The 9,471-nt window shown below is 64.6% G+C and overlaps 1 protein-coding gene across 1 annotated transcript; it reads right to left on the reverse strand.

Moving 5' to 3' along the window:
- Window positions 1–616: 616 nt before the first annotated feature.
- LOC105488483 (WD repeat domain 97) lies at window positions 617–9,465 on the reverse strand. The gene is given in 24 exon segments (XM_011752606.2): window positions 617–909; window positions 989–1,059; window positions 1,144–1,661; window positions 2,094–2,256; window positions 2,329–2,450; window positions 2,529–2,726; window positions 2,842–3,027; window positions 3,123–3,350; window positions 3,439–3,567; window positions 4,473–4,556; window positions 4,654–4,779; window positions 4,859–4,954; window positions 5,221–5,370; window positions 5,728–5,901; window positions 6,010–6,142; window positions 6,266–6,356; window positions 6,427–6,663; window positions 6,748–6,890; window positions 6,970–7,669; window positions 7,834–7,955; window positions 8,057–8,685; window positions 8,806–8,862; window positions 8,864–8,943; window positions 9,139–9,465. Coding segments are annotated over 24 exon segments (4,752 nt in total). The 5' UTR covers window positions 9,251–9,465; the 3' UTR covers window positions 617–706.
- Between the last annotated feature and the right edge of the window lie 6 nt (window positions 9,466–9,471).

Below are 9,471 nucleotides of genomic sequence, written 5' to 3' on the forward strand. Positions count from 1 at the left end.
ACAGGTGTAAAAGCCGGGCATTTCCCCCAGAGCCACCCCGAGAGCCTGTGCAAAGGTATTGTGCCCTGCCAGGCCACACAGCGCAGAGGAGCCCGGCCCAGAGGCTGAGTCCTTGGGAACCGGAACCAAACCCATCCCCTAGGGGTTTTTAGGCTAAAGGGGTGAGAGGATCTTCTTCGTTGTTGCTCAGAAAAAAGCTCCTGGTGCCTTCATCAATTCTTCTCTTTTCCAGAGCAAAAGTAACGAAAGCAAGGTCTGCAAACTCCTGGTCTCACCTGTGTCGACCCGGAAGGCCCAGTCTGTGACCTCCCAGGCCCGGCAGGACTCCCTTCCACCCCGGGCTGTGGGCTGGCCCAGGACGCGTTCTCTAAGGTCAGCCCGCATCTCCACACCTAGTACTTGACCAGAAAACGTTTGCTCCGTGCCCAGCGGATGGGGCCCCGCTATGGGCCTCCTCTGCCCTAGGCCAGCCACCCCTCCAGGAACGCTGGTGCCCATGATGGCCACCTCCCAGGCCTCCGGCTCCCGCCTTCTGCCGCCACGGTGGGCTCAGGCCGCACGCCCGCACGCCCTGCGCACCCCAGGGCCCTCCAAAGCAGGCGGCATCCTGCGGAAAGAAATTCTCTGGACTTTATTCCCGATGCAGGCCTTGGCCAAATACCAATGGCAAGCCCCAGAGCCAGGCAGGCTGAGGCCACCAGCCCGGTCAGCCATAGGTGTCAGGGTCCGCGTCCTCTGGCAGAAAGTAGCGCTGCAAGGCGGGCTGCAGGAGCCGCGGGGGCAGCGGGCGTGGGGGCGTGGGCCAGTCCCGGGGGAAAGGCTGCGGCTCCACACGTGGCAGCGGCAGCTTCAGCGTCCGGATGGGGCCATCCAGGGTGCGGCGCGCACAGAGCCGGGAAAGCACCGGGCCTGGGGGCGGGCGGAGGCTTGTGAGGCCTGGGGTCTGGGGCGGGATGGGGGCCCAGTCTCCACCCCTGGCCCCACTCACCCCTCAGTCTCATGGCGCACCTCGCGGACCTCTGCGCCTTGGCCTCCTGCAGCCGGAGGATGGGGTGGTACCTGGAGGCAAAGAGGAGGGTTCAGCCGGTCCAGCCCCACGCTTGGCCGCCCCACGCAGGCCCCGTCGGCGCAGGCCTCGCGCACCAGTGCTCCCGGGGTGGTGGCACCACCATGTCGGGCACCGGCGCCACCGTGTCGGGCACCGGCGGGTACGGATGCGCAGCCTCCTCCTGGAGCGAGCTCCGCTGCTGTGCCCGCAGCTGCTGACAGAAGAAGTTGAGCGCGTGTATGGGGCCCAAGTCCAGCAGCTGCGAGTGCGACCAGTCGGTCTCCTCCAGCAGCGGCGGCTCTTCGGGCAGCTGAGCAGGCCCCGCAGGGCCCAGGCGGGCCTCGGGCTCCAGGCAGAAGCTCTTCAGCATCTCGGAGAGCACTCCGAGACCGAGCTGGCCGGTCCCCCAGCTGCGCGTGGGTGCCAGCGTCTGCTGGGCCTGGAGCTCCGGGGAGAGAGAGTGCGGCTCCGCAGGTGAGACCACCATCGAAGGCACCTCTGAGACCTGCGAGAGCCTCCTGAAGATGCTGGAGGGTGACCAGGAGGTGCCCGAGGGCATCACGGAGGCATGCGTGGGTGCCCCAGAGACCACTGAAGTCTGCGATGGGGTCTCCTTGGGAGGAGAGGAAAGTGCTGAGGTCTTGGAGACCTTGGGCAGCACCACCAGCAACTTGGCTGAAGACAGTGGCTGTGAGCTTTCCATCTGTGGGGAGGTGACCCACGGCCAAGCACCCTGGCTCCTTGAGCACCCCCATGGCCACTGAAACTCCCTTCTGCCTGACCCTCAGCCCAAGGCAGGGGCTGCCCCTCCCTTGACAAGGAGGTCCCAGGGCTGTCCCTGGCTCAACACCCAGGGCCAGACACCCCCTGTGACTTCCACCTGCACAGGGAAATCTCCAGAGATGCTCAGGGCAGGGAGGCTGGAGGCCCAGGACTGGGCAAGGCAAGGGGCCCGTGGCCTCAGCTGGTTTTGATCCCAGGACTTGTAGAAAGCCAGAGAAGGCAACAGGGTTCCCAAGGCACCCCCGGCCCCCACCAGCCCAACCTGAAGCTGCTGGATCATGTCCTCCAGTTTCTGGCGGCAGCGAGTACGCAAACCAGCCTTGGAGTCTAGGTCGGAGCTCTGGACCCAGGTCATCATCTCCTTGAACAGGAAGCCTTCCGGGTCCTGAAGGCCCAGCCCATGCAGCAGCTTCTTGAGCTCCGGCCTGGGACAGATGCATGTGGCTGTCCAGAGGCCTTCCCAGTGGCAGGGAGGGCTGGGCCGGAGCGAGACTCACCGGCAGCGCACCGGAGAGTACAGGAAGTAGGACATGAGCTCCAGCACCACATCCCGGGACTCCAGGGAGCAGGCCAGGAGCAGCTGCAGCGCCAGCATCACGAACTTCTTCTGCGTCTGGTCCTGAGGCAGGCGGAGGGGATGTGGTTGCTGAGGGCGGGTGGGCAGGAAGGAAGACTGGGAGCAGGACAAGGGGCACACCTGGAGGCTGGGGGGCTGGTCCAGGTTGAGCAAGTGTATGAGCAGGCCCTGCAGCTGGCCTTGGAGATCACTGCTTATGTTGGGCAGCAGTCTCAGTAGCACCTGCAGGATGTGCACACGGTCCACCCACGTGGTCTCCTCCAGCACGGCCACCAACAGTGAGGCCAGGCCCTCCACCGTGCCGGCCTCCGGGTATGCCTGCAGGATAGCATGCTGAGGTGCTGCTCCCATGTCACACCCAAGCCAGCCCCTACCTTCTCCCCTGTCCCTCACCCTAACCCATGCTTCTCAGGCATCCTGAATTCCCTCCAACCTGCAGGTTGAAGACGGGGAACAACTCTTTGAACCAGGTCTGGTAGATGAAGAAATGCAGAAACTTGGGCAGATGCGCGTAATGCTCATCCAAAAGCAAACTCCCATGACGGTGCCAGGGATGAGGGTGGGTCCTGGCAGTCTCGCACGTGCGCCGCCGGGGCTCCCGGGTCCAGTCCACAGCACTCTAGTGGAACAGCAGTGGCTACAGGTCCCACCTGTCTGGGTCTCAGTGTAAGCCCACCTCCCGTGGTGGCCTGGGGCCCCTGCCTGAGCCTCTACCTGCTCCTCCAGTTCCCAGGAATCCAGCTGCTGGCTGGAGTGCGAGCTCAGGGAAGCCGAGGCCCGGTCCAGCTCCTCCTCTACCTCCTCATTCTCCTCCTCTTCCTTCTGATCTTCCTCCTCCTCCTCTCCAGGCTTATCCCCCAGCCACTGGAGCAGCTTTCTCTGCCACTGGGCTTGGGATGGCCTGGGGTACTGCAACCACAGGGCATCCTGGCTTGCCCCTGGCTGCAGAGGGGCAAGAGGTGGTGCCTAATGGGTTGCAAGGACAGCAGAGCCCTCCCCTACCAGCAAAGTCCCCAGCCCCGTCCCTTGCCTTGAGCTTTCTCTGGGAGGCGAGCTGAGTCAGGGATCCGAGGCCGCTGACCTCCGCATTTAGCCACATCTGCTGGAGCACCACTGAGTTGGGCACATAGCCGGGGAAGCAGATAGGCCTCAGGCAGTACTGGAGGTGGGCACAGCAGGGAATGCTGAGAACCTGGATTCCCCTAGCCTGGCCACCACCTTGGTCACCTGTATAACCTCTCAGAGCCCCTCAGCCGCCAGTCCAGCTCTGCTGCCAGGCCTCCGACAGCTGACTAAGCTGGCACCCCTACTCTCAACACAGATGGCAGGAGAACCCTGAGATACCAGGGGTGAGGCCCTCAGTGAGCATCAGCTGTGACAAATGAGAAGGGAAACCTGGGGAAGTGTTGGCTTCTAGGGGCCCTGACACCCCGCAAGCTCCTCACAGGACTTGGCCCAGCCCTGGGACAAGAAAGTCTAAAAGAAGCACAGGGGCCAGGGAGGAAGGAAGGAGCTTGGAGAGAGGGCAACGAAGAGCTTGATGGTGGTACCCAGGTCCAAAGAGTCAGTAACCCACCTGGGCAAGTGACGGTGCCAGGCATATGCTGGGGGAGGGGCTGAGGCCTGCCTGGGCACCTGGTGTATGTGAGGATGGGAAGACAGTGGATTCTGAAGGGCCAGGTTCCCTTGACTTTGCTCCTCTAAAGGGCAGGGACTCTGATCTTCCAGGAAAAGTCCCTAGGGGACCTGCCTTTCCACAGCCTCCACGGGGGAAAGCAGTGTGTGGCATAACCGGCTGGGGGCCTGGCTTTGCCTGATGTCAGCTCCCAGAGCAGCAAGGAGTCTGTGGCCACAAACACAGCTGTACTGGAACAGGGTTAGACAGACTGTGAAGGGTGAGGGGTGAGGGGTGCGTGGGAGGCTGCAGCCTGGCCCTCTGGTTTTAGGTGGGCATGGCCCTTGGGTCAGATTTGGACACAAAGATTTGTAGCAAAGGGGAGATGGCAGGCACAAGAGTGATGCCTGGAGAGGAGTGGCTCTCCAGGAGCTGGGTGGGGGTCTCACCTTGTGGGGCTGCACGGTGGCAGGAAAGAAGCCCCCAAGGCTAGAAAGAGGTTCCTTGGGCTGTCTCTTTGGCAGCAGTGGGATCTGGGGGATGGAATGGGGGCTCAGAACAACACAGTCCCCAGCGCCCCTGCAGCTCTGTCCCTCAGAAGGTGGTACCCCACGTGCCTGGGTCCCTCACCCTGCACTGCAGGTGGGAGGATGGCAGGTCCAGGGCTACGGTCGTCCTCCCTCGGAGCTGCTCCAACTGCAGCTGTAGATCCAGACTGAGACCCAGGCAGTGGCTCAGTGAGGAGCGGGCCAAAAGCTGGAGTATAGGAGGAGTCACAGGGTGGCAGAGGGGCCATGGCGGCCCAGCAGGCATGCGGGAGGGTGGGAAGCCTTACCTGGGATGCCTTGCTGTGCACCCTACGGTGGGTGGGTGGGATCGGCACTGTGACTCGGGGAGGATGGGAGAAGTGCTGGTCCAGGGGCCCCAGGTCCTGTGGGGACAGGGCTGTTGGCACTGTTTGGGCTGCAGTGCTGACCTCACCCCGGGCAAGACAGTGGGCAGCTTGGGGTAGGGCACACACATCCCAGGTCTCTCTCTACTGTGAGGGTCCCGGTGCTCCACTGCTGGGACTCCCTTCCAAACTGCATGCCCTGGGAGGGTAGCAGGAGCAGACGGACCATCAGAGACCAGGTGGGAGCGGTGGGTGGAGAGGAGAGGCCAGGGTCAGGACTGGGTTGGGGGAGACCCCACACCTACCAGCAGGCCAGAGCCATAGATCAGACGGAGGTAATTGTCAAAGCCTTCCTGGCGCTGCTGCCAGGAGGGTGGGGGCCGGGCTGCTGGGACCACTAGCCCCAGCCTCAACTGCTGAAGGTCTCGGTCCCGGGCCACTAGGGCGTCCAAGTCCTGAGTCAGGGTTCAGGGATCAGCCTGCTCTTCCTTGAGCCTTGCTACGTGCTGCCCAGACAACCACAGGGATCCCAGGCCTGCCCCAGGGCTGAAGGCTGGGGCCTGAGCCTGGGCAGGGCGGGTTAAGGAGGACCCACCCCACCTCCTCCGGCACCAGGTGCTGAGCTGTTGCCCTCCGACGATGGATGAGAGGCAAGGCCTTGCTGCAAGCAGGGACGGGCACAGGTGGGATGCTGGGTGGCATGTCAGTGGGCTGGGGCAGAGGCTGGGACAAGGACCGACCCCAAATGGGTGTGCCAAGGCTCAGGCAGGCTTGCATCAACTCCAGAGGGCCCCACGCAGCCAGGCCCTCACCCAGGGTGGGAAAGGGGGGCCTCCAGGAGGGTTGAGCAGGCCCGTATGGGACCTGAGGCTGGTTGCCCGATGGAGGTTGCTGAGCCTCTGCAGTTGGGTGGAAGTCAGTGATTCCTGGCTCGTCAGTGGCAGCGGAGGGTCGTCCACCATGTCTGGGACCTTCCAGCACATCTTCTGAATAGGAGAAGGAACCTGTATGCCTGGCTGGGGGAACCCAGGTCTGCTCCCCCAAGGCGGGCAAGGTGAGGGGCCCACCTTGCTCACTCTGTCCTCACCACACACCTTAACTAGGTAGGATGTAGGCAGGTAGAGCCTATGGGACACCAGGCAGAGGCGGGATCCCAGTGCCAGCACCAGGTCTCCACTGTTGCTGCAGAAAGTCAGGGCCTGAGGGGCACCATTCAGCTGCAGGAGCCTGGAGGTGACCCAGGGCAACCGAGGCTCAGCAGGGACAAGGCCTTCTCCACCCAGTTCAGCCACTGGGCTCTGGTGGGAGGCAGAGGGAGGAGACCCCAGTCCTCCCCACCTCCCAGCCTACCGCAGGAGGCGGTTCTCAGCGGTCCAAATGCGAATGGTGCAGTCCAGGCTGGAGCAGGCATACAGCTTGAGCGTGGGGCAGCAGCACAGGCCTGGGGGCAGGGTTCAGGGTCAGGAACCGAGCCGGGCGGGGGCTGGGCTTCACCTGTGTTGCCCCCTCACCGGTGATGTGGTCCGTGGGGTCGTCCTGGGGCCGGTGGTCTAATCGTGGACTGTCGCCCAGGCCAAACTGCACCAGGCCGTAGGTAGCACTATCTGGGTCTTCAAAGCCCACGGTGACGCGTCTGCCTAACGCACAGAGCGCCACAGCCGGGTAGCAGCAGGAGAAGGTGCGCAGCAGGCTCAGGCTCTCCTCGGCGTAGGGGAAGACGCGCCACATCTTCACCGTCAGGTCCCCACCTGTGGGCAGCGGAGCCTGGCTGGGCCTTGTCGGAGGGGAGGGGGCTCTGTGGCAGCCTGACCGTTGGCAGGGGAGCTACTGACCCGAAGACACGATGCTGTTCCAGGTGGATGCCATGGCGACGACCGGACCCGGGCTGTGCGCCTCCGTTTGGAAGACAGTCTTCGACGACAGCCAATCCAGGACTGACAGCTTGCCGTCCATGTGCCCCACCACGGGCAGGTACCTGCGAGTGGGAAGAGCCTGTTGGCACGGACCCTGCCGCTCCTTCTGCCCGCCAGACCCTCGCGGGCTCCGGCACCCACCGGTTCGTGTTCTTGCAGGCGCAGGCCACAGCGCTGCGGCGCAACTCGCCCTGGTGCTGGCGCACGACCTCCCAGGAGGAGAAGGCGCCTCCGAGATCCGTGAGGTGGCTGTACAGGTGCAGACAGCAAGGCTGCGGCGCAGGGGGCGGCGGCGGGCACATGCGGTGCAGCACGCTCATGGGGCAGCGCGCCGCGTTGGCGCGGACCAGGTGCCCGGCCTTGGTCAGCAGCCACAGCGCCTCGCGCGGCAGGCAGTAGGCCACGGCTGCCGCGCAGTCCTCCGGCTCCAGCAGCAGTGAGCTCACTATGCGCCCGGTGGCAGCTGACAGGAGGTAGACTGAGCCGTCGGTGCACGCGCACACGAGGCGAGTAGGCAGAGACGGGTGCGCAGGCGCGGGCAACGCAGGCGCCACCTGCACATGGAGCACCTTGGCGGGCAGTTGCGCCAACGGCGAGTAGAGTTCACGTACGCTCCACAGTTGCATGCTGCTCGCGCACAGGGACAGCACCGGCCAGCCCGGGCGTGCGGGCGCCAGCAGACGGCCCACGCGCCGGGACAGCTTGTCCTGACCCCAGTAGCCCAGTGCTACCTCGCCCACCTGCGCCGCCGCCTGCAAGTCCCAGGTGCGTAGCGTCCCATCCTGTGAGGCCGACACCACCAGGGTCGTGTTAGGCAGCACAGCCATAGCCGTCACCGGGCCTGTGGGAGGGGTGCAGGTCACTCGGCTGACTGAAGGCGGGGGAGCCTTCAGCCTATGTTGCAGTCAGCGCAGCAAGGCCTGGCCAGAGCTGCAGAGATGCTGGACAGCCTAGAGCGGCTGGAGGCAAAAGGCCGAGGCTCGGGGTGCAGAGAATTCAGAGCACCTGTGTGGCCCACGAACACCATCCGGATCTGCCAGTTAGCCTCCCACACCTTCACGGTGCTGTCCCGGGAAGCTGTCACCATTGCCTCTACTTCCTCGCAGTAAGCCAGGTCCGAGATGGTGCTACAAGTGGGGAATGGGAGAAGCCCAACGGACTTAACATCGCCTTGTGAAGGCCCTGTACCCCTACACGCCTGGCCCTCCTTAGGGGGATTCCCCCTCACGTTTTGTGCAGATCCCAGCGCACATCTACCAGAGTCCAGGCATGCAGATCGAAAGTGAGCACAGCCGAGCCATAGGCCGCGAAGCAGCGCAGGACGTGGTGGGGAGGAACCGGCCCCACAGCCAGACGCATGAGCCTGCCCGTTGGGCTCGGGGGCGGGTGCAGTGGTGACCCTCGCAGCACTAGGCGGCGACCACCTGAGCGGAACTGCCAGAGCGCCAGGCTGCTGTCCATCTCCGCCACAAGCAGCAGCCTGAGGTCAGGCACCGGCAGGCAGCAGGTGGGCGCCCAACCCGGGGCCCTGCCCACCCGCGGCTCGCTCAGCCATAGCAGGCTGAGGTTGGGCCTCAGAATGGCCAGCCCCGCGGGGCCCCAGCCTACAAAACGGCCCACGGCACCCAGCGGGCCCAACACGGTCACCAGCCCCGTAAGCCCGACAGGCGCCAGCAGCGTCTCCTGTGCCCAGCCGTCTTCCTTGTGCAGGTGCAGGCGGCCCGCGCCGTCCAGCACCACGAAGCGTCCGCCCACCGGGTCCTGCGCCACTGAGCGCAGCCCGGCTGCCACCTCCAGGCGGCGCAGTGGCTCCAGCCCATGCGTCAGGCGCGCCACGCGCAGCTCGCCTCTCTTCTCCTGTGGGCCGGGGGGAGCGGACCCGCCGTCAAAGGTTGGGGCTGCTCCGGCCTAGGGAACCTCTAGGGGAAGGACCGGATCCCGAAAGAGGCCTGGAGGCACAGGACGGGCACAGCGCACCTTTTCCACGACCTCGTGGAGGCTGGTGCGCAGAAGCAGCCACAGCCGGCGGGCGCGGGGCGCGCGGGGTCAGGCTTTGCCACTGCTGGCTGCTGGTCAGAAAGGGCAGGACCTGCGACGGCTCCGTGAAAGTCAACTCTGCGGGCGGGAACTGGAAGTTCTGCCACCTACAGCCTCAGGTCCCCGACCCTGACGGTTATGGGGAGCCCTCCTCCAGAGGCCCTGCCCTGCCAGGCACTGCCCAGGGGAGTTTCGTTCCAGGGGATGGAACCCAAGCCCGAGTGAGACCCACTTCCTGGCGGATGCCCGTTGGACGAGGCCAGGACCCCTCACCATTCTTTTCGGTGAGCAGCCCAGGGTCTGGGACATCATAGACATCTGCATCATACAGGTCCGAGTCCAGAACTAGGTTGTAGCCTTCTGCCTCCCACGCCTCTGCCTCCATTTCTGCAACTGCGGTCCCAGAGCCCAACAGCTCCCAGGACTTAGCGGTCACGGCCGGCAGCGGCAGTTGCTAGGATACCAGATGCCGCGGGCCACTCCCACACCGCAGGCCCCGCCCCCACATCGCATCCAGGTCCACACTAAGTCACAGAAACTTTTATTGGAAAGAAATGAGCTGCAGCAAAGTGACACTCAGTGCACGCGGCCAAATGGGCGAGGTGG

The sequence above is a fragment of the Macaca nemestrina genome, chromosome 8 (genome assembly GCF_043159975.1).
Source record: "Macaca nemestrina isolate mMacNem1 chromosome 8, mMacNem.hap1, whole genome shotgun sequence".
Classification (NCBI taxonomy): Eukaryota; Metazoa; Chordata; class Mammalia; order Primates; family Cercopithecidae; genus Macaca; species Macaca nemestrina.